This window comes from Hydractinia symbiolongicarpus, chromosome 7, assembly GCF_029227915.1.
Source record: "Hydractinia symbiolongicarpus strain clone_291-10 chromosome 7, HSymV2.1, whole genome shotgun sequence".
Lineage (NCBI taxonomy): Eukaryota > Metazoa > Cnidaria > Hydrozoa > Anthoathecata > Hydractiniidae > Hydractinia > Hydractinia symbiolongicarpus.
This window is the reverse complement of record NC_079881.1, coordinates 17,157,934-17,181,308: the sequence shown is the minus strand read 5'-3', so window position 1 is coordinate 17,181,308 and position 23,375 is coordinate 17,157,934. Positions and strand designations below refer to the sequence as shown.

The 23,375-nt window shown below is 33.3% G+C and overlaps 2 protein-coding genes across 4 annotated transcripts; both read left to right on the top strand.

Annotated features, from left to right (window-relative positions):
- The first annotated feature begins 1,706 nt into the window (after nucleotides 1–1,706).
- LOC130649469 (lens fiber membrane intrinsic protein-like) lies at nucleotides 1,707–7,568 on the top strand. Of its 2 annotated transcripts, none has more exons than XM_057455747.1 (2): nucleotides 1,707–2,520; nucleotides 5,535–7,568. In XM_057455747.1, exon 2 carries the CDS (start codon nucleotides 5,546–5,548, stop codon nucleotides 6,023–6,025), a length of 480 nt encoding a protein of 159 aa, XP_057311730.1. In that variant the 5' UTR covers nucleotides 1,707–2,520; nucleotides 5,535–5,545; the 3' UTR covers nucleotides 6,026–7,568. The 2 variants fall into 2 exon arrangements, with proteins under 2 accessions (XP_057311730.1, XP_057311729.1); XM_057455746.1 differs by lacking the exon at nucleotides 1,707–2,520 and adding an exon at nucleotides 4,402–5,378.
- A 6,000-nt stretch (nucleotides 7,569–13,568) lies between these two features.
- On the top strand, nucleotides 13,569–19,423 carry LOC130649420 (lens fiber membrane intrinsic protein-like). 2 transcript variants are annotated; one of them, XM_057455696.1, is made up of 2 exons: nucleotides 13,569–14,382; nucleotides 17,390–19,423. In XM_057455696.1, the coding sequence occupies exon 2, from the start codon at nucleotides 17,401–17,403 to the stop codon at nucleotides 17,878–17,880; it is 480 nt and encodes a 159-aa protein (XP_057311679.1). In that variant the 5' UTR covers nucleotides 13,569–14,382; nucleotides 17,390–17,400; the 3' UTR covers nucleotides 17,881–19,423. The 2 variants fall into 2 exon arrangements, with proteins under 2 accessions (XP_057311679.1, XP_057311678.1); XM_057455695.1 differs by lacking the exon at nucleotides 13,569–14,382 and adding an exon at nucleotides 16,256–17,233.
- The last annotated feature ends 3,952 nt before the right edge of the window (nucleotides 19,424–23,375 follow it).

The window sequence follows — 23,375 nt, the reverse complement described above, 5'->3', positions numbered from 1 at the left end:
TAGCATGAATTAATACTAAGTATCTAACAGAATTCTGTGTTATATGGTTCACATTTTCGCTAGAACCTCGATATTCACATGGCATCTACGAACCTTTTCATCTTTATCGACTGTAACTGACGTCATTATTCTGTATTGATATGTGCAGCATAGAGGATTTTTCTCCTTCAGAAATAGCACCATGTGGCCGGCTTTTATACCACGACCGCTATTAAACCATTTTTAATGATGCATTAACTTTGGCATATGTGATATTACACAAACTTCGATACCTTCTGTTTTTGTCGTAACAATTTCTTAGGCTAAAATACCAAATCAAATCCTCCGGTCGAACTGCGGTCATTACTTCGCTCTTGTAACAGTCGGTTTGGTGTGAAAATCCATCAGCTTGAAGTCAAAAACGAAATTTTCTAGCGCTAGTGGTGAATCATTTATCGTGTTGAGAAGATTAACGATAAGGTCTCCAAATGTCAAATCTATAATCTCTCATTGTGAGCATTTGTCTCGATTGAAGCTTTAATTTCCTTAATTTTACTCTCAATTTCCCGTTGAAGTTATGACCACCTAGTGGACACGTCTTGAATTGAACATTCATCTTCAAGTGTGAAGCAGTCTTTATGTCCATAAAGTTGAGTTTCGTGGACGAACTACAGCTTACAGTTTGACGACAATGAAATGAAGAACAGTTAAGAGCCGTAAAAGCCATGTCCGTAAACGAATCGCAAATGAGTACACTTGATTGTTCAACAGAAAGCGGTGCATTCAACCCACAAGCTCGATGCTATAGCAACATTACTATGGAAAAAGCGTATGACACGAACGACAAGTCGAAGAAAAGAGCATAGAATCATACAAACTGAAAATGGTTCGTTTACACCACTTGTTTTTAGCACTACTGGAGGAATGGGACGAGGGTGTTGCAGATTTTACGCTAAGTTAGCAGAGCATATATCGTTTAAGAAGAACAACAAATTTAGTGCAACTTTTAGTTATATGCGAACAAGAGTTAATTACAGTCTGCTAAGATCGATGATTCTGTCAATCCGTGGATCACGCACGCACAAAAAGAGGAGATTTATGGAGATATCGAACTAGTGCAAAGAGAAGTAGGATGCTCTCTGATAACTCAATCCTGATTATTTCTAGAACTGTAGTGTCAACCTTTGAATGTTTAGTGTTATCTTTCCACGCTTAATGTCTCCCGTTTCTATATGTGGTTTTTTTATTGTAATGAAATGATTCTTTTTGAAATATATTTTTTTGCCAGTTTGACGAAACTTGTCCGGTGGTATAGGTATCCTACTTCGCATGCAAACCTTAAAAAGCTTTGCATAAAACTCTCCGCACTATAGTCAACCATTACCTTGATCTTTACAGCTGATGTTGTAGTGCAGCAAAATACAGCAATCCAAATTTTTACTGTCTTTCTCTTGCAACGTGTTGGGTAAGACGGAAATGGTCCTGCTAAATCTACCTGTGTAAAATAAAATGCAAGTGCAATTGTGATGTTTGCATTTAAGATTGGGCCTGGCCATGGCTACATCGATGTGTTTCTTAGTCAGGAATCGGCACCTGTCACATTGTTTCCGAAACAATTTCATCAAATACGTGCCATCTAAAATATAACTAAATTGTAAAACATAACGGTACACAGTTTCAATTCCAGAATGTTTTGCAACATCACTGTACCAATGTACTTCATTCACAATACTATACGCTGGAGATGAATGTTTATCTGTGATGGACACACAGAATGTAGCAGTGTAGCAGTGCCTAAGTCTTTCGTGACATTCGGAGGAGTTCCAACACTATTGACGTTTTCAAAAGGAAGCATTCGACCGACATTATATAAGATACCTTTTCTTTTATTTCCTAACTTTCTGTACCTTGGTTCCTTTACGAATTCTTTCACTTCAAATGTAGCCTTTCTGAAGAAATAATTCTTTGAATCAAAAAAAAGTCTAGAAACAAAGACTAAAATGTTTTAATATTGAAAATGAATTATTTCTAAACGGGGTGTCTTAATTAAAAAACAATGGAATGTATTTTTCTTTATTGTTATGATCACAGTTCAATACACACAAAATAACGAATAAAAAAAGTTGAAGGTCAAAATAGCAAAAAATTTTAAACAACATGCGACGGACATATTTTTTATTATTTTATACTAGCTATACTATCTACTTAACAAATTGATATTTACTTTGTGAGTAAAGATAAAGAAAAGTAAAGAAAGATTCGTAAACAAAGATGAAGCCATCATATTGAGCGTTCGATTTTATGTTGAATGTTTCCGGTCTGTATATTTATTAAAATTTGGCGTCATCTCATCATAACAAACTTTATCGTTGAAGTTTCTTGTGAAAAAGACACTCATGAAGAAAATATTGTTGTTGGTCATAAAAGATATTCTTAAGTTCAAAGACGTTTAAACGAAGGTTGTAAAATACTGTTACTACTGTTGTACGTAAAATATTCTTAGTTATCTCAAGTCAAAGACCTTACTTCTACAATTTACTGGTAAGTCAATCTAAAACTTATTTATTTTCACCTTATACGGCTATGAAAATTCTGTAAAAATGTTGTTAGAAAGATATATGGATACTTAGTTGTGAAATATTTGCTATTTATTTGTTATCAAAGTAGTTATCTCAGTAGATTTTAGGATGTAGAAATCTATATTTTTTTTCTCCAGCTAAAACTTACTTTCTGTTCGTCACAAAACAATTTTTTGTTCGCTATTCCTTTAACACACTTGCTCATCTCGAATTAGCGCTAGGTGCGATGCTGGTGCAACAAGACTGAAGGGAATTTTTGGTAGCATTTTTCACTTGGTAAAAGACAACATCAGCCGCTAACTATAAAGTTCATTAATTATTATTCGCGGTTTAGAAATTATTTCATAAGGAAATGATTGTGGTTTTGACAATGCAACTACCTTGTCCGATTGTTGGAATGTCTGAAAATTAGGAAGTAGTTGTGAAATATAGGAAATATATTGTGATAACAAACTCGTAACTCACTTAGTGTGAATAACGCCGTAAACAAAAAATCATCGAGTCAAAACTAATTACAAGTATTACTTTTTGAATCTTTTTCTGCTTATTTAGATTTATAGTATAAAGTTGCGGAAATAGTGCCTGTAGGTAAACGAGTTATTGCGTTTCTTTTCGTCCAGCAACCCGTTTGTTCAAAAAAACAAATTATCAACGCTTGGAAATTGTAAAAATTAGCGCGCCTTAACGTTATGCTATTAAAGTAAAAGTATTTTAACTCAAAATGAAATGAAACAGAACGGAAGAAAAACAATAGGTGTAGACTGCCAAAACAACGAGAATGATCGGCTTGCCAAAACGGCCGTCATCAGGAGCAGGTACCGTTTCTTCCCTGTTTCTGTGAAACATGTTTCACCTGCCCGACAGGGAAGTATCCAATCAAACTCCTTGCAATTGCAAAAGACCCCTCTCGTTTTCCTTAGAAAATATGAAGTGTGTAATAGAACGAAAGTGACAATGAGCGCTCGCGAGTTGCTTGTGTGCGAATATTTAAATACTCACCTAAAATTTAGGACGTAAATAATTTCGTGAGTATTGTAATGAAAAACTCATAACTCACTAACGCCGTAAACAAAAAATCATTGAGTCAAAACTAATTTCCAACTATTACCCCATATTTTTAAGTATATTCTCATGTATTAAAAAATAATGTGAGAAAATTCATACTTAACTCAGTGCATGCATTTTTCAAAACAAAAAAATTTTTCATTTCTTAAAAACACTTAATAAAAGAGAAAGCATTTCTTCACAAAGTTTCTCTATTTCTAAAATTTAAAATTCGACCTAAATAACGTTTTTTTAGTTCTTAGTAAAATAGGCGTGGGTAAAATTCTACTGATCATTGACATCGCTGACAAGTTCAAAATATGTGAGTCTGATATAGAAATAGACTATGTAACTACTTGTGGTGACAATTTTTGAACAACTATTACCAGTGTCATGTCTATCACATGTAAAAATCCTTCTTTTATTTAAATTTAAACAACGTGTATTAAATACTGCGACTTTGTGTTGGCAGCTCTGAGATTAATCCTGACACGAACTTTAAAATACTTTAGATTCAGACTAGTCTCAAAGAATTGTTGAAGTCAAAATCCGGTTGTGTAAAGATATACTCCATGTTTGTGTAGCACATCGATGTTAAAGATTGCGCTATTTTCAGTTGGACCAAGTTAGCAAAAAAAAAAAAAAAAAAAAAACGTTTAAGTATGAAGTTTAACCAAGAACAAAAACAAACCTTGTTGGGCTTTTGTGTAGTGTGATGTTTTATGTTAAAGATCTTGGATTGTTCTAGCTGTTTAGTTGCGAAAATTCATCAATAAAGTGAGTAAAATGAGTAGCCGTTATATTTTACTGACTAATGAAAAAGTTAACGCTAGCTGGAAATATTTTCACAAAGAGTGTGAAATGATTGCCATTCGGGAAACTTAATTACAAAAAAGTACAGCCTTATCTTGAAAGGAGGAGCTACTTTTGTTTGAATTTCTGCTATAAAGGTAACTTCATGTTCGTATTTATTTTGTTTCTAATGGACAAGAAAGATAATGTAATTTTTCTCTTTTTTACACCAGTTGGGTATATAAGCACCCAGTAAATACGATCCTTCTTTAAAACGTCTTTTATACACTAGATGAAAAGAACCGCCAAAAAATGTAACGCCCAAACGACGTTTTTGACAGACGCAAAAAAGACGTTTTACGGACGTTCCCGTAGGTATGAAAACGTGTTAAAGAATTATTTATTTCGTCTGTTTCAAATTTTTAACTGCCAAGGCAGGCCTCCTTTAGATAGTTTTAGCCTGTGCATATAAGGATTTTAGTAATTTTAATTCTGATGGGGGTGTGACAGACCAGTAAAAAAGGGTTAGACAAACAATTATGAAGTATTTCCATCATTTTTATGATTAAGCAATTGCATAAAAATATAAAACAATATGGAAGCACACGCATTGTTTGTAAGCAAAAACAAGTAATATAAAATTTAAAAACATTAGATGGACTTCCCTCAATTGAATGATCAATGAGCAACAGGTAGCTAAGCAACAACTGAATGTTTTTTTTATCTTTTTACGATATAAAACATTTTAAGATTAAATTATTTAGGCATGACTGTTAAGTTTACTATTAAAATTATCTTAGATGTAGCCACTCCCACAAATTTTCCATTATATAAAGTACCTGCCTAAAGTATTAGAAACTTTGTGTCCAATCAAGTTTGAATTGGGAATTTGGGTATGTCACGAGCATGTGCATTAAATGGTAATTTACTTTGAAGTTTTCATTTCTTGTTTTGAACTCGCCGGTTAAAGGTTAGATAAAATTTGTAAGTATATTCTCATTTATTTAAAAATAAGTTAAATAATTTTTATTTTTTAAAAAAAATTAATAAAAAACATCAAAGAGTATCTTCACAAAGCTGATTTATTTTGTACCATTTTGTGCTTTTTTCAAATTCGACGTAAATAAACATTTTTTTTAGTTCTTGATAAAATGGGCGTGGGTAAAATTCTACTGATCGTTGGTAGCATTGGTGCATTCATCTTTCTTGCAGCATGTACCGGTGGAAATTACTGGGTTGTGAGTAAATTCAGTAGTGATGTTGGACAAGGGTTGTGGAAAGCATGTGAACACGTAAAGTGCGTTTCTATTGATGATAACGTTGGTGGTGGTAAGAACCTAGAGGATTGGTTCAAAGCTGTTCGCGCATTCGCCATTATATCATGTTTAGCCTCAGTTGGTGGTATACTTATATCGATTTTAGGAGTAGTTTCCGATAAAGTTAAAGGATTGTTCGCATCTATTTTCTTATTCGCTGCCGCAGGCTGCATGGCACTTGCCTTGGTTATTTTTAGCAGTAAGATAAATCTTGGTTCAACCATCAAGTTTGGATGGAGCTACATCTTGGGATGGATTGGTACCCTTGGAGGGATAGGGACAGCAGTTGTTGGAATCTTAGCAGAAAAATTTTGAAGAAAGATACACTAAATTAAAAATACGAACCGAGAAAAAGCTAAACAGCTTGTTTGTTCAGAACGAAAATATAACTTGTTGAATTTGAATTTTATTACGAAGTTTATGATTGGATTTGTATGTGTTTGTTTGTAACCAGCTCTAATTTTAAAAGTGTATGTTTAGTGTACGAAAGTAAACAAACAAACAAGCAAAAACACTGAAGACAAACTGTACTTTTTTTGTTTTGTTATAACTTTGCATGCTACCATTTTTAATTCTTCTATTAATTGTAACTGTTGTTGGAATTTTTTGTATGAACTACAATTTTGGATAAAAATATTAAGACAAAGGCAGTTTTTTCTTTATTTTTTAAATATGGACTAAAGCGCCAAACGGTCAATGCTCTGCAGTCGGCATCCACACCTAGGATAAACTAGTCGAGTTTAAAATTTGATAAGCGCATTCTATAGCATGCCGCACACTGAAATTATTCCTGCAGGGCCAATGAAGGTTCCAAAATACGTGTAAAAAGGTCATACCGATGTCAGCAGCAATTAGCACAGGAGTTGTATTTAACCAAATAGCCTAATGAAACAATAGCCCTAAGTCTACTCTGAACAATGTCAACTTAATTTGGACGAGTTCAAAATGCGTTGACTAATATAGAAATAACCTGTTAATAACTTGTGGGGCCCAACTTAGTTTTCTTGTTTCAACATAATTTTGACCCAGATTGTAGATCTTGGTATTACCCTGTACATCTCTTTTGACCCAAGTTCTTGTACTTTTTTGGTATTTTGTCTGTTAGGTAAGGCAAATAATTTTTTAAGGTGTGGCTTTAAAGGTGGTTGTAGCTTAAAAAGCACTTCTAGACACACTATCTTTAACACTCTGTCACGCCTTACTACAGTATATTTTGTTTTGCATGAACAAACTGCATGCTTTTGAAAACGTAATAAAAACATACAACAGTGGTTGTGTTTGACATTTTTTTCCGATCAGTTATATCTTATCTTTTAATCTTTAATCGCGAAAGAATGAGTGAACAAACATTCCTAACAAAAATTGCAGTTTAATTAAGTTTTTGGATGGCGTCTTAAAGAACAATTAGCAATTAGTGATCAAAACGTCGAGTAGAATTTAACGACATGTTTTACTGCCATTTTAATTTTTTTTAAAAAAACCAAGGGGTTTCTTACAGTAAAACGACTTCGCATGTGAAAGTATATGGTGCACGACACAAAAAAACTGATTTTTATTTTTCCTGAGTTGCATTTTCTTAAAAATACTTCTAATTTTTTCACTGACAGTCATTGATTCCATAAATATAGCACGTAAGCTCTGTAGAAAACCTAAACCTATTAAAAACTAAAATTAAATTGCCCTGGCAAATGCGCTATCAAAACATGGTTAAAACGGGCTAAAATACCCTATTTTTGACAAATTGACCTCCCAAAGAAATATTTAACAACCAAAAATGCGTTTGACAGTCGTTGAATATTAAAATACTATCCTTTGCGAAGTGGAAACAACAAAAATTAGAAAAATTAGAAAAACTTTACCCCTGGCAAATGCACTTCAAAGTTGATACACTTCGCAACTTTTTTAAATAATCAACGTAAATAGAGAATTTCCAAGATAAAAACGTTGTATTTTTGCGACGTTATCGCAAGAACTTTCTTCTTTCTGCTAATTTGAAATTCAAATTTTTATAATTTTAGTTTCGTGAGAGAGATTAACCAGATTGCATTCTCTTGGGAGATATAAGCATCGCAAAATCTTGTTTTGTACTTCTATTTTGTTTCATACTACGATTATCTACGAATTGTACATGAACAAAGTTATGTTTTAACAAAAGATAATAAGAGGGGAGAGGTTTCATTGTTGCTTTTTAAAAAAAATCAGAGTTTGTCAATTTGACCCACCCCTCTGGTAACTTAATTAGGATTGTCGCAATGATGCCCAGCTAGATAAACTTAAAGCATAGTCTTCCAGCCTTGTACAATTCAAACAAACGGGCTGGAGACTAACTTGCGTATGAACTTTTTTGTGAAGATTTTTGTGAAGAAGATAAAGCGCTAAAAACTTTATCAGAGACAATACCGGTTTAATTATTATATAAAGAGAACGTCACACATAATTATATTTCATTTTTTTTATCAAATCAAAATAGCGCATTTATGCAGACAGGGGGTTAGGGTATAAATAAACGCGGAAAAAACGAAAAACAAAATGTCGCTCCCCGTGAAAACATTCTACGCGACGACGTATAATGCTTATGCATAAGGATTTTAAATAATACTCAAGACTTTTACTTTATTCCCGAAATTATATCTAGTTCTTGCCATAGAAATTTCACATAACCGCAAATAGACAAAAATTGCCGCAATACTAGCACACGCACGTAAGTAATCATTGCATTTTGTCCAATCATAGATATTTCGTCCGAATTTTTCGAAATGTCTCTATTTTTCTTACTACCGTGTTATTTTTTTTATAATTATTGTCATTGAGATTTCTGATTTATTTTGTTTATTTCAATTAGGGAAACTTATGGAACGCGCAATTAGTATAAAAATATAAATACATGATGCAAATAAATGTCGTAAATTCCATTTTTTCCAGCTCTGAATTCGCATTTAGGTTATTTCGCAATTATTTTTGCCAAAATGATTTCTGATGCAAAGATATCCTGGTATAAACTTATTCACAGGGCTCTCTTTTTTTCTTTTGACAATCTCGGACGGCGAGTGTGTCCCTAGGCTCGAGGTTGATCCTGATAGTAAAAAATTATGCTCTGTTTCCTTGATAAAAAATCATTCGAACCTTATGGTACTTCTTAAGAACGTTTTTTAGAAAAGAAAGGAGAAATCAGTGTAGTAAATTGTTTTTTTTAAAATTTAGGAAAATTCAAAGTTGCGATAATTACGTTTCAAATAGCAATTTCCCAAAAAATCTCAAGGTGATTACGCGCATTTAAACCGTTTTTAAGTGTTTTCAAAACTTCTTTCAACCACTGCTATGTTTGTTGTACAAATTAAGCCTTTATTTGACAATATAATTCAATGAAGGTGCCTTGACATAATTTCTAATCAAGGAAATAGAACCAATACGTAAGTGTTAACCTGCCTCAGGGGCGGATACAAGATTTTCTTCTTCTTAGGCGAAATGTTCAGCGAAACGACACATACTTGTATCTTTTGCGAAGCGAAACATGCGCGTACTGCAGGGGATGTAGGGGGTGCAAATGCCAATTTGCCTATTTTTGCACTGAAAATTTCATAGCGAGGACCTTTATAGGTCTGTTTTTTTTAGTTATTCAGTTACCACAATTCTTAGAAACAGTAGATGTGTTTGTCAAATTAGATTAAAGCATCTAAAATCCAAGATTAAAAACAAAATACTACTTTTGGAAATCGAGGCTTATATTAAAGGCGCGTAATCAACCTTATCGAAAAAAATTAACATAACATTAACATTAATTTTTTATATTTATTTCAAAGTTCAGACGGAGTTATAACTTTCCTGAAAATTTGAGGTTATAAAACCTACTAGAAATGGAAATAATAGTACTTCAATATCTTGAATTTATTGGGGTTTTTTTCCAGCCGCCATATTTAACGGTCTTGTTGATCTCTTATTCTCGTCTAATAAGCGGACCGTCGCAAAATGTTCGTGTGAAACCGTAGGTAAACAAACGGCCTTATCTTTAAATGAGCACTGAGATGGAGTTCGATAAAATCGCCATTATGGTTGACTCCGTTCACGCTGTTCTTTTTGGATTGTTTTTCTTTGTAAAATATGGCATCAAAATGTGGAAAGAAATTTTGGTTCTGTCTAAAAAAGAGGCCGAGCGTAAAAACATCCGTATCACTTTCTCCACTTAGATTTAATTTTTTTCTATTCTATTCGCCATTGTTTTTGGAGACCAGACAAAACAAAACAGAAAGAAGAAATCACAGCATTGCCTCGTGGTTATTAATTATGATAATTATTGATTATCACGCTCTTTCTTTTTTTATTAGCTGACTGGGATTATTGTATTTTATAGGCAAGAAATCCCAACTGGGAAGAATGCTCATTGTGATAGTTGAAGATAGTTGAAGCACTATGGAGATAATTAAATTTAGAGCATGAAAGGCATGAAATTCTGAATATTTAGGTATTCTAATTGTGTAGATTTGATACTGTCTCCATAAGGAAACGACTAACTGTTTGAACAAAGGAAAATAATCAAAAAGTAAGACAGCTAGCGAGGCGAAGCTGTCTTCAGAAACAACAACAAGAAGTGGTCAGTGTTGCAAAGAAGTCTGATTTCAGTAAGTTAAAACGTTTAAATAATAAAGAATAACACAGAAACTTCGATTGATTTATCTGATTTATCATGTTCGGAACTCTGTTGATGCATTTGTAAAAGCATTACGATGGTAACACAGCTACGGATACTCTCCCTCCTTCATTATTTTTTCTGTAATGGCATGAATCCAGCAACCATGTGATCGATTAAGCCGTGCATTTATTATCGCATGATTCGTGCAATGAAATGCAATGGCGGTTCTGTAGGCGAAGAGAAATTGGGGTGAGTTTGTTATTTCCATGAAACATTTGAACATGTTCTGGTTGTCAGTTTTCAATAAAATTTTCTGGGTAATGTTTTCTCATGTATATCTTTCAATTTTTACAATAAAATAGGCACCTCAAAAAAAGTTGCCTACAGGGTGATTACGCGCCTTTAATAAGCAAGCAACCTTTTTTGCTCATTCTTTTTAAAACTTTGAGGATTAAATTAACAACTAGGAATCTTAGATTTAGTCATGGATAAACTGAAGCTCAGAGTCAAATTGACCAAATTGCTAATGCTAACCAATTATAACAACAATTGAAAAAAATCAAAACAAATTAAAAGTATGCTTTAGTACACATTAAAACAAGACCTTAAAACCAAAGAATTCACAACTAGTACTATAAATAACTTGTATTTTTAAACCATAGCTAAATTACATACAATGTAATTAAAAAATGAAAAAAGCCCTTGCAGGCTAACAGATTTCGGCTTCTTGTTGGTGTGTTATTTTGTTCCCTATGCCTTTTAAGGTTGCCATTAATTAGCCTGTTTTGTACATAACTTCTACAATGTTGTTCCGTCATTTGAAATAAATAGGTATATTATCTTGAACTTGCAAAATGCTTCATGTAAGTTTAGAGAGCTTAAAGCGGTAAAAAAAATGCAAGCCGATCAGACTTCAGAATCAGATTCTCTTAAAACATTTCGTCTGGTTACAGTGACCAGGCGAAAGAGTAGGATCTAATCCTATTCCAGCGGCGTTTTCACGCGCCGACTAAACAAATTGCTTGGATATTTCGAGATTTGAAGGAGAGGCGAAAGTTGCGCTGTGGCACGACAGCTGAATAAAAGGTCATGTTGGAGTGTTGATTTTAAAGACCAGGCTGACTGGTTTGGTCAACTGCGCCATAAAAAAGTCCGACTATAAATTAATTCTGTTTACGTCTTTGTGAGTGCTGAATTATTTATAATTGTGTATTTTTACACATTTGCCAAACGGGTGGTAGTAAAAACGTAGTAAATCGTATAAACATACCAGCTTGCCACAACAAAATAAACAGATTGAAAGAATTGAACGCTTTGTTGAAAAACTTGAAAGTTGAAAGTTAGTTGAAGAACTTTAAAATCTAAAGTTTAAAGTTGAATGAATCTTCTAATACAATAACACAACTTTATACTCCGCTAACGGAATTCCGAGATTTGTTAATACCATTAATTCTTAAGTAAAGATTTTTACATATGACCGTATGAGATAACTCTGCTAAGTCCTCCATTATGCTTAATTCGTCGATAGCATGAATTAATACTAAGTATCTAACAGAATTCTGTGTTATATGGTTCACATTTTCGCTAGAACTTCGATATTCACATCGCATCTACGAACCTTTTCATCTTTATCGACTGTAACTGACGTCATTATTCTGTATTGATATGTGCAGCATAGAGGATTTTTCTCCTTCAGAAATAGCACCATGTGGCCGGCTTTTATACCACGACCGCTATTAAACCATTTTTAATGATGCATTAACTTTGGCATATGTGATATTACACAAACTTCGATACCTTCTGTTTTTGTCGTAACAATTTCTTAGGCTAAAATACCAAATCAAATCCTCCGGTCGAACTGCGGTCATTACTTCGCTCTTGTAACAGTCGGTTTCGTGTGAAAATCCATCAGCTTGAAGTCAAAAACGAAATTTTCTAGCGCTAGTGGTGAATCATTTATCGTGTTGAGAAGATTAACGATAAGGTCTCCAAATGTCAAATCTATAATCTCTCATTGTGAGCATTTGTCTCGATTGAAGCTTTAATTTCCTTAATTTTACTCTCAATTTCCCGTTGAAGTTATGACCACCTAGTGGACACGTCTTGAATTGAACATTCATCTTCAAGTGTGAAGCAGTCTTTATGTCCATAAAGTTGAGTTTCGTGGACGAACTACAGCTTACAGTTTGACGACAATGAAATGAAGAACAGTTAAGAGCCGTAAAAGCCATGTCCGTAAACGAATCGCAAATGAGTACACTTGATTGTTCAACAGAAAGCGGTGCATTCAACCCACAAGCTCGATGCTATAGCAACATTACTATGGAAAAAGCGTATGACACGAACGAAAAGTCGAAGAAAAGAGCATAGAATCATACAAACTGAAAATGGTTCGTTTACACCACTTGTTTTTAGCACTACTGGAGGAATGGGACGAGGGTGTTGCAGATTTTACGCTAAGTTAGCAGAGCATATATCGTTTAAGAAGAACAACAAATTTAGTGCAACTTTTAGTTATATGCGAACAAGAGTTAATTACAGTCTGCTAAGATCGATGATTCTGTCAATCCGTGGATCACGCACGCACAAAAAGAGGAGATTTATGGAGATATCGAACTAGTGCAAAGAGAAGTAGGATGCTCTCTGATAACTCAATCCTGATTATTTCTAGAACTGTAGTGTCAACCTTTGAATGTTTAGTGTTATCTTTCCACGCTTAATGTCTCCCGTTTCTATATGTGGTTTTTTTATTGTAATGAAATGATTCTTTTTGAAATATATTTTTTTGCCAGTTTGACGAAACTTGTCCGGTGGTATAGGTATCCTACTTCGCATGCAAACCTTAAAAAGCTTTGCATAAAACTCTCCGCACTATAGTCAACCATTACCTTGATCTTTACAGCTGATGTTGTAGTGCAGCAAAATACAGCAATCCAAATTTTTACTGTCTTTCTCTTGCAACGTGTTGGGTAAGACGGAAATGGTCCTGCTAAATCTACCTGTGTAAAATAAAATGCAAGTGCAATTGTGATGTTTGCATTTAAGATTGGGCCTGGCCATGGCTACATCGATGTGTTTCTTAGTCAGGAATCGGCACCTGTCACATTGTTTCCGAAACAATTTCATCAAATACGTGCCATCTAAAATATAACTAAATTGTAAAACATAACGGTACACAGTTTCAATTCCAGAATGTTTTGCAACATCACTGTACCAATGTACTTCATTCACAATACTATACGCTGGAGATGAATGTTTATCTGTGATGGACACACAGAATGTAGCAGTGTAGCAGTGCCTAAGTCTTTCGTGACATTCGGAGGAGTTCCAACACTATTGACGTTTTCAAAAGGAAGCATTCGACCGACATTATATAAGATACCTTTTCTTTTATTTCCTAACTTTCTGTACCTTGGTTCCTTTACGAATTCTTTCACTTCAAATGTAGCCTTTCTGAAGAAATAATTCTTTGAATCAAAAAAAAGTCTAGAAACAAAGACTAAAATGTTTTAATATTGAAAATGAATTATTTCTAAACGGGGTGTCTTAATTAAAAAACAATGGAATGTATTTTTCTTTATTGTTATGATCACAGTTCAATACACACAAAATAACGAATAAAAAAAGTTGAAGGTCAAAATAGCAAAAAATTTTAAACAACATGCGACGGACATATTTTTTATTATTTTATACTAGCTATACTATCTACTTAACAAATTGATATTTACTTTGTGAGTAAAGATAAAGAAAAGTAAAGAAAGATTCGTAAACAAAGATGAAGCCATCATATTGAGCGTTCGATTTTATGTTGAATGTTTCCGGTCTGTATATTTATTAAAATTTGGCGTCATCTCATCATAACAAACTTTATCGTTGAAGTTTCTTGTGAAAAAGACACTCATGAAGAAAATATTGTTGTTGGTCATAAAAGATATTCTTAAGTTCAAAGACGTTTAAACGAAGGTTGTAAAATACTGTTACTACTGTTGTACGTAAAATATTCTTAGTTATCTCAAGTCAAAGACCTTACTTCTACAATTTACTGGTAAGTCAATCTAAAACTTATTTATTTTCACCTTATACGGCTATGAAAATTCTGTAAAAATGTTGTTAGAAAGATATATGGATACTTAGTTGTGAAATATTTGCTATTTATTTGTTATCAAAGTAGTTATCTCAGTAGATTTTAGGATGTAGAAATCTATATTTTTTTTCTCCAGCTAAAACTTACTTTCTGTTCGTCACAAAACAATTTTTTGTTCGCTATTCCTTTAACACACTTGCTCATCTCGAATTAGCGCTAGGTGCGATGCTGGTGCAACAAGACTGAAGGGAATTTTTGGTAGCATTTTTCACTTGGTAAAAGACAACATCAGCCGCTAACTATAAAGTTCATTAATTATTATTCGCGGTTTAGAAATTATTTCATAAGGAAATGATTGTGGTTTTGACAATGCAACTACCTTGTCCGATTGTTGGAATGTCTGAAAATTAGGAAGTAGTTGTGAAATATAGGAAATATATTGTGATAACAAACTCGTAACTCACTTAGTGTGAATAACGCCGTAAACAAAAAATCATCGAGTCAAAACTAATTACAAGTATTACTTTTTGAATCTTTTTCTGCTTATTTAGATTTATAGTATAAAGTTGCGGAAATAGTGCCTGTAGGTAAACGAGTTATTGCGTTTCTTTTCGTCCAGCAACCCGTTTGTTCAAAAAAACAAATTATCAACGCTTGGAAATTGTAAAAATTAGCGCGCCTTAACGTTATGCTATTAAAGTAAAAGTATTTTAACTCAAAATGAAATGAAACAGAACGGAAGAAAAACAATAGGTGTAGACTGCCAAAACAACGAGAATGATCGGCTTGCCAAAACGGCCGTCATCAGGAGCAGGTACCGTTTCTTCCCTGTTTCTGTGAAACATGTTTCACCTGCCCGACAGGGAAGTATCCAATCAAACTCCTTGCAATTGCAAAAGACCCCTCTCGTTTTCCTTAGAAAATATGAAGTGTGTAATAGAACGAAAGTGACAATGAGCGCTCGCGAGTTGCTTGTGTGCGAATATTTAAATACTCACCTAAAATTTAGGACGTAAATAATTTCGTGAGTATTGTAATGAAAAACTCATAACTCACTAACGCCGTAAACAAAAAATCATTGAGTCAAAACTAATTTCCAACTATTACCCCATATTTTTAAGTATATTCTCATGTATTAAAAAATAATGTGAGAAAATTCATACTTAACTCAGTGCATGCATTTTTCAAAACAAAAAAATTTTTCATTTCTTAAAAACACTTAATAAAAGAGAAAGCATTTCTTCACAAAGTTTCTCTATTTCTAAAATTTAAAATTCGACCTAAATAACGTTTTTTTAGTTCTTAGTAAAATAGGCGTGGGTAAAATTCTACTGATCATTGACATCGCTGACAAGTTCAAAATATGTGAGTCTGATATAGAAATAGACTATGTAACTACTTGTGGTGACAATTTTTGAACAACTATTACCAGTGTCATGTCTATCACATGTAAAAATCCTTCTTTTATTTAAATTTAAACAACGTGTATTAAATACTGCGACTTTGTGTTGGCAGCTCTGAGATTAATCCTGACACGAACTTTAAAATACTTTAGATTCAGACTAGTCTCAAAGAATTGTTGAAGTCAAAATCCGGTTGTGTAAAGATATACTCCATGTTTGTGTAGCACATCGATGTTAAAGATTGCGCTATTTTCAGTTGGACCAAGTTAGCAAAAAAAAAAAAAAACGTTTAAGTATGAAGTTTAACCAAGAACAAAAACAAACCTTGTTGGGCTTTTGTGTAGTGTGATGTTTTATGTTAAAGATCTTGGATTGTTCTAGCTGTTTAGTTGCGAAAATTCATCAATAAAGTGAGTAAAATGAGTAGCCGTTATATTTTACTGACTAATGAAAAAGTTAACGCTAGCTGGAAATATTTTCACAAAGAGTGTGAAATGATTGCCATTCGGGAAACTTAATTACAAAAAAGTACAGCCTTATCTTGAAAGGAGGAGCTACTTTTGTTTGAATTTCTGCTATAAAGGTAACTTCATGTTCGTATTTATTTTGTTTCTAATGGACAAGAAAGATAATGTAATTTTTCTCTTTTTTACACCAGTTGGGTATATAAGCACCCAGTAAATACGATCCTTCTTTAAAACGTCTTTTATACACTAGATGAAAAGAACCGCCAAAAAATGTAACGCCCAAACGACGTTTTTGACAGACGCAAAAAAGACGTTTTACGGACGTTCCCGTAGGTATGAAAACGTGTTAAAGAATTATTTATTTCGTCTGTTTCAAATTTTTAACTGCCAAGGCAGGCCTCCTTTAGATAGTTTTAGCCTGTGCATATAAGGATTTTAGTAATTTTAATTCTGATGGGGGTGTGACAGACCAGTAAAAAAGGGTTAGACAAACAATTATGAAGTATTTCCATCATTTTTATGATTAAGCAATTGCATAAAAATATAAAACAATATGGAAGCACACGCATTGTTTGTAAGCAAAAACAAGTAATATAAAATTTAAAAACATTAGATGGACTTCCCTCAATTGAATGATCAATGAGCAACAGGTAGCTAAGCAACAACTGAATGTTTTTTTTATCTTTTTACGATATAAAACATTTTAAGATTAAATTATTTAGGCATGACTGTTAAGTTTACTATTAAAATTATCTTAGATGTAGCCACTCCCACAAATTTTCCATTATATAAAGTACCTGCCTAAAGTATTAGAAACTTTGTGTCCAATCAAGTTTGAATTGGGAATTTGGGTATGTCACGAGCATGTGCATGAAATGGTAATTTACTTTGAAGTTTTCATTTCTTGTTTTGAACTCGCCGGTTAAAGGTTAGATAAAATTTGTAAGTATATTCTCATTTATTTAAAAATAAGTTAAATAATTTTTATTTTTTAAAAAAAATTAATAAAAAACATCAAAGAGTATCTTCACAAAGCTGATTTATTTTGTACCATTTTGTGCTTTTTTCAAATTCGACGTAAATAAACATTTTTTTTAGTTCTTGATAAAATGGGCGTGGGTAAAATTCTACTGATCGTTGGTAGCATTGGTGCATTCATCTTTCTTGCAGCATGTACCGGTGGAAATTACTGGGTTGTGAGTAAATTCAGTAGTGATGTTGGACAAGGGTTGTGGAAAGCATGTGAACACGTAAAGTGCGTTTCTATTGATGATAACGTTGGTGGTGGTAAGAACCTTGAGGATTGGTTCAAAGCTGTTCGCGCATTCGCCATTATATCATGTTTAGCCTCAGTTGGTGGTATACTTATATCGATTTTAGGAGTAGTTTCCGATAAAGTTAAAGGATTGTTCGCATCTATTTTCTTATTCGCTGCCGCAGGCTGCATGGCACTTGCCTTGGTTATTTTTAGCAGTAAGATAAATCTTGGTTCAACCATCAAGTTTGGATGGAGCTACATCTTGGGATGGATTGGTACCCTTGGAGGGATAGGGACAGCAGTTGTTGGAATCTTAGCAGAAAAATTTTGAAGAAAGATACACTAAATTAAAAATACGAACCGAGAAAAAGCTAAACAGCTTGTTTGTTCAGAACGAAAATATAACTTGTTGAATTTGAATTTTATTACGAAGTTTATGATTGGATTTGTATGTGTTTGTTTGTAACCAGCTCTAATTTTAAAAGTGTATGTTTAGTGTACGAAAGTAAACAAACAAACAAGCAAAAACACTGAAGACAAACTGTACTTTTTTTGTTTTGTTATAACTTTGCATGCTACCATTTTTAATTCTTCTATTAATTGTAACTGTTGTTGGAATTTTTTGTATGAACTACAATTTTGGATAAAAATATTAAGACAAAAGCAGTTTTTTCTTTATTTTTTAAATATGGACTAAAGCGCCAAACGGTCAATGCTCTGCAGTCGGCATCCACACCTAGGATAAACTAGTCGAGTTTAAAATTTGATAAGCGCATTCTATAGCATGCCGCACACTGAAATTATTCCTGCAGGGCCAATGAAGGTTCCAAAATACGTGTAAAAAGGTCATACCGATGTCAGCAGCAATTAGCACAGGAGTTGTATTTAACCAAATAGCCTAATGAAACAATAGCCCTAAGTCTACTCTGAACAATGTCAACTTAATTTGGACGAGTTCAAAATGCGTTGACTAATATAGAAATAACCTGTTAATAACTTGTGGGGCCCAACTTAGTTTTCTTGTTTCAACATAATTTTGACCCAGATTGTAGATCTTGGTATTACCCTGTACATCTCTTTTGACCCAAGTTCTTGTACTTTTTTGGTATTTTGTCTGTTAGGTAAGGCAAATAATTTTTTAAGGTGTGGCTTTAAAGGTGGTTGTAGCTTAAAAAGCACTTCTAGACACACTATCTTTAACACTCTGTCACGCCTTACTACAGTATATTTTGTTTTGCATGAACAAACTGCATGCTTTTGAAAACGTAATAAAAACATACAACAGTGGTTGTGTTTGACATTTTTTTCCGATCAGTTATATCTTATCTTTTAATCTTTAATCGCGAAAGAATGAGTGAACAAACATTCCTAACAAAAATTGCAGTTTAATTAAGTTTTTGGATGGCGTCTTAAAGAACAATTAGCAATTAGTGATCAAAACGTCGAGTAGAATTTAACGACATGTTTTACTGCCATTTTAATTTTTTTTAAAAAAACCAAGGGGTTTCTTACAGTAAAACGACTTCGCATGTGAAAGTATATGGTGCACGACACAAAAAAACTGATTTTTATTTTTCCTGAGTTGCATTTTCTTAAAAATACTTCTAATTTTTTCACTGACAGTCATTGATTCCATAAATATAGCACGTAAGCTCTGTAGAAAACCTAAACCTATTAAAAACTAAAATTAAATTGCCCTGGCAAATGCGCTATCAAAACATGGTTAAAACGGGCTAAAATACCCTATTTTTGACAAATTGACCTCCCAAAGAAATATTTAACAACCAAAAATGCGTTTGACAGTCGTTGAATATTAAAATACTATCCTTTGCGAAGTGGAAACAACAAAAATTAGAAAAATTAGAAAAACTTTACCCCTGGCAAATGCACTTCAAAGTTGATACACTTCGCAACTTTTTTAAATAATCAACGTAAATAGAGAATTTCCAAGATAAAAACGTTGTATTTTTGCGACGTTATCGCAAGAACTTTCTTCTTTCTGCTAATTTGAAATTCAAATTTTTATAATTTTAGTTTCGTGAGAGAGATTAACCAGATTGCATTCTCTTGGGAGATATAAGCATCGCAAAATCTTGTTTTGTACTTCTATTTTGTTTCATACTACGATTATCTACGAATTGTACATGAACAAAGTTATGTTTTCACAAAAGATAATAAGAGGGGAGAGGTTTCATTGTTGCTTTTTAAAAAAAATCAGAGTTTGTCAATTTGACCCACCCCTCTGGTAACTTAATTAGGATTGTCGCAATGATGCCCAGCTAGATAAACTTAAAGCATAGTCTTCCAGCCTTGTACAATTCAAACAAACGGGCTGGAGACTAACTTGCGTATGAACTTTTTTGTGAAGATTTTTGTGAAGAAGATAAAGCGCTAAAAACTTTATCAGAGACAATACCGGTTTAATTATTATATAAAGAGAACGTCACACATAATTATATTTCATTTTTTTTATCAAATCAAAATAGCGCATTTATGCAGACAGGGGGTTAGGGTATAAATAAACGCGGAAAAAACGAAAAACAAAATGTCGCTCCCCGTGAAAACATTCTACGCGACGACGTATAATGCTTATGCATAAGGATTTTAAATAATACTCAAGACTTTTACTTTATTCCCGAAATTATATCTAGTTCTTGCCATAGAAATTTCACATAACCGCAAATAGACAAAAATTGCCGCAATACTAGCACACGCACGTAAGTAATCATTGCATTTTGTCCAATCATAGATATTTCGTCCGAATTTTTCGAAATGTCTCTATTTTTCTTACTACCGTGTTATTTTTTTTATAATTATTGTCATTGAGATTTCTGATTTATTTTGTTTATTTCAATTAGGGAAACTTATGGAACGCGCAATTAGTATAAAAATATAAATACATGATGCAAATAAATGTCGTAAATTCCATTTTTTCCAGCTCTGAATTCGCATTTAGGTTATTTCGCAATTATTTTTGCCAAAATGATTTCTGATGCAAAGATATCCTGGTATAAACTTATTCACAGGGCTCTCTTTTTTTCTTTTGACAATCTCGGACGGCGAGTGTGTCCCTAGGCTCGAGGTTGATCCTGATAGTAAAAAATTATGCTCTGTTTCCTTGATAAAAAATCATTCGAACCTTATGGTACTTCTTAAGAACGTTTTTTAGAAAAGAAAGGAGAAATCAGTGTAGTAAATTGTTTTTTTTAAAATTTAGGAAAATTCAAAGTTGCGATAATTACGTTTCAAATAGCAATTTCCCAAAAAATCTCAAGGTGATTACGCGCATTTAAACCGTTTTTAAGTGTTTTCAAAACTTCTTTCAACCACTGCTATGTTTGTTGTACAAATTAAGCCTTTATTTGACAATATAATTCAATGAAGGTGCCTTGACATAATTTCTAATCAAGGAAATAGAACCAATACGTAAGTGTTAACCTGCCTCAGGGGCGGATACAAGATTTTCTTCTTCTTAGGCGAAATGTTCAGCGAAACGACACATACTTGTATCTTTTGCGAAGCGAAACATGCGCGTACTGCAGGGGATGTAGGGGGTGCAAATGCCAATTTGCCTATTTTTGCACTGAAAATTTCATAGCGAGGACCTTTATAGGTCTGTTTTTTTTAGTTATTCAGTTACCACAATTCTTAGAAACAGTAGATGTGTTTGTCAAATTAGATTAAAGCATCTAAAATCCAAGATTAAAAACAAAATACTACTTTTGGAAATCGAGGCTTATATTAAAGGCGCGTAATCAACCTTATCGAAAAAAATTAACATAACATTAACATTAATTTTTTATATTTATTTCAAAGTTCAGACGGAGTTATAACTTTCCTGAAAATTTGAGGTTATAAAACCTACTAGAAATGGAAATAATAGTACTTCAATATCTTGAATTTATTGGGGTTTTTTTCCAGCCGCCATATTTAACGGTCTTGTTGATCTCTTATTCTCGTCTAATAAGCGGACCGTCGCAAAATGTTCGTGTGAAACCGTAGGTAAACAAACGGCCTTATCTTTAAATGAGCACTGAGATGGAGTTCGATAAAATCGCCATTATGGTTGACTCCGTTCACGCTGTTCTTTTTGGATTGTTTTTCTTTGTAAAATATGGCATCAAAATGTGGAAAGAAATTTTGGTTCTGTCTAAAAAAGAGGCCGAGCGTAAAAACATCCGTATCACTTTCTCCACTTAGATTTAATTTTTTTCTATTCTATTCGCCATTGTTTTTGGAGACCAGACAAAACAAAACAGAAAGAAGAAATCACAGCATTGCCTCGTGGTTATTAATTATGATAATTATTGATTATCACGCTCTTTCTTTTTTTATTAGCTGACTGGGATTATTGTATTTTATAGGCAAGAAATCCCAACTGGGAAGAATGCTCATTGTGATAGTTGAAGATAGTTGAAGCACTATGGAGATAATTAAATTTAGAGCATGAAAGGCATGAAATTCTGAATATTTAGGTATTCTAATTGTGTAGATTTGATACTGTCTCCATAAGGAAACGACTAACTGTTTGAACAAAGGAAAATAATCAAAAAGTAAGACAGCTAGCGAGGCGAAGCTGTCTTCAGAAACAACAACAAGAAGTGGTCAGTGTTGCAAAGAAGTCTGATTTCAGTAAGTTAAAACGTTTAAATAATAAAGAATAACACAGAAACTTCGATTGATTTATCTGATTTATCATGTTCGGAACTCTGTTGATGCATTTGTAAAAGCATTACGATGGTAACACAGCTACGGATACTCTCCCTCCTTCATTATTTTTTCTGTAATGGCATGAATCCAGCAACCATGTGATCGATTAAGCCGTGCATTTATTATCGCATGATTCGTGCAATGAAATGCAATGGCGGTTCTGTAGGCGAAGAGAAATTGGGGTGAGTTTGTTATTTCCATGAAACATTTGAACATGTTCTGGTTGTCAGTTTTCAATAAAATTTTCTGGGTAATGTTTTCTCATGTATATCTTTCAATTTTTACAATAAAATAGGCACCTCAAAAAAAGTTGCCTACAGGGTGATTACGCGCCTTTAATAAGCAAGCAACCTTTTTTGCTCATTCTTTTTAAAACTTTGAGGATTAAATTAACAACTAGGAATCTTAGATTTAGTCATGGATAAACTGAAGCTCAGAGTCAAATTGACCAAATTGCTAATGCTAACCAATTATAACAACAATTGAAAAAAATCAAAACAAATTAAAAGTATGCTTTAGTACACATTAAAACAAGACCTTAAAACCAAAGAATTCACAACTAGTACTATAAATAACTTGTATTTTTAAACCATAGCTAAATTACATACAATGTAATTAAAAAATGAAAAAAGCCCTTGCAGGCTAACAGATTTCGGCTTCTTGTTGGTGTGTTATTTTGTTCCCTATGCCTTTTAAGGTTGCCATTAATTAGCCTGTTTTGTACATAACTTCTACAATGTTGTTCCGTCATTTGAAATAAATAGGTATATTATCTTGAACTTGCAAAATGCTTCATGTAAGTTTAGAGAGCTTAAAGCGGTAAAAAAAATGCAAGCCGATCAGACTTCAGAATCAGATTCTCTTAAAACATTTCGTCTGGTTACAGTGACCAGGCGAAAGAGTAGGATCTAATCCTATTCCAGCGGCGTTTTCACGCGCCGACTAAACAAATTGCTTGGATATTTCGAGATTTGAAGGAGAGGCGAAAGTTGCGCTGTGGCACGACAGCTGAATAAAAGGTCATGTTGGAGTGTTGATTTTAAAGACCAGGCTGACTGGTTTGGTCAACTGCGCCATAAAAAAGTCCGACTATAAATTAATTCTGTTTACGTCTTT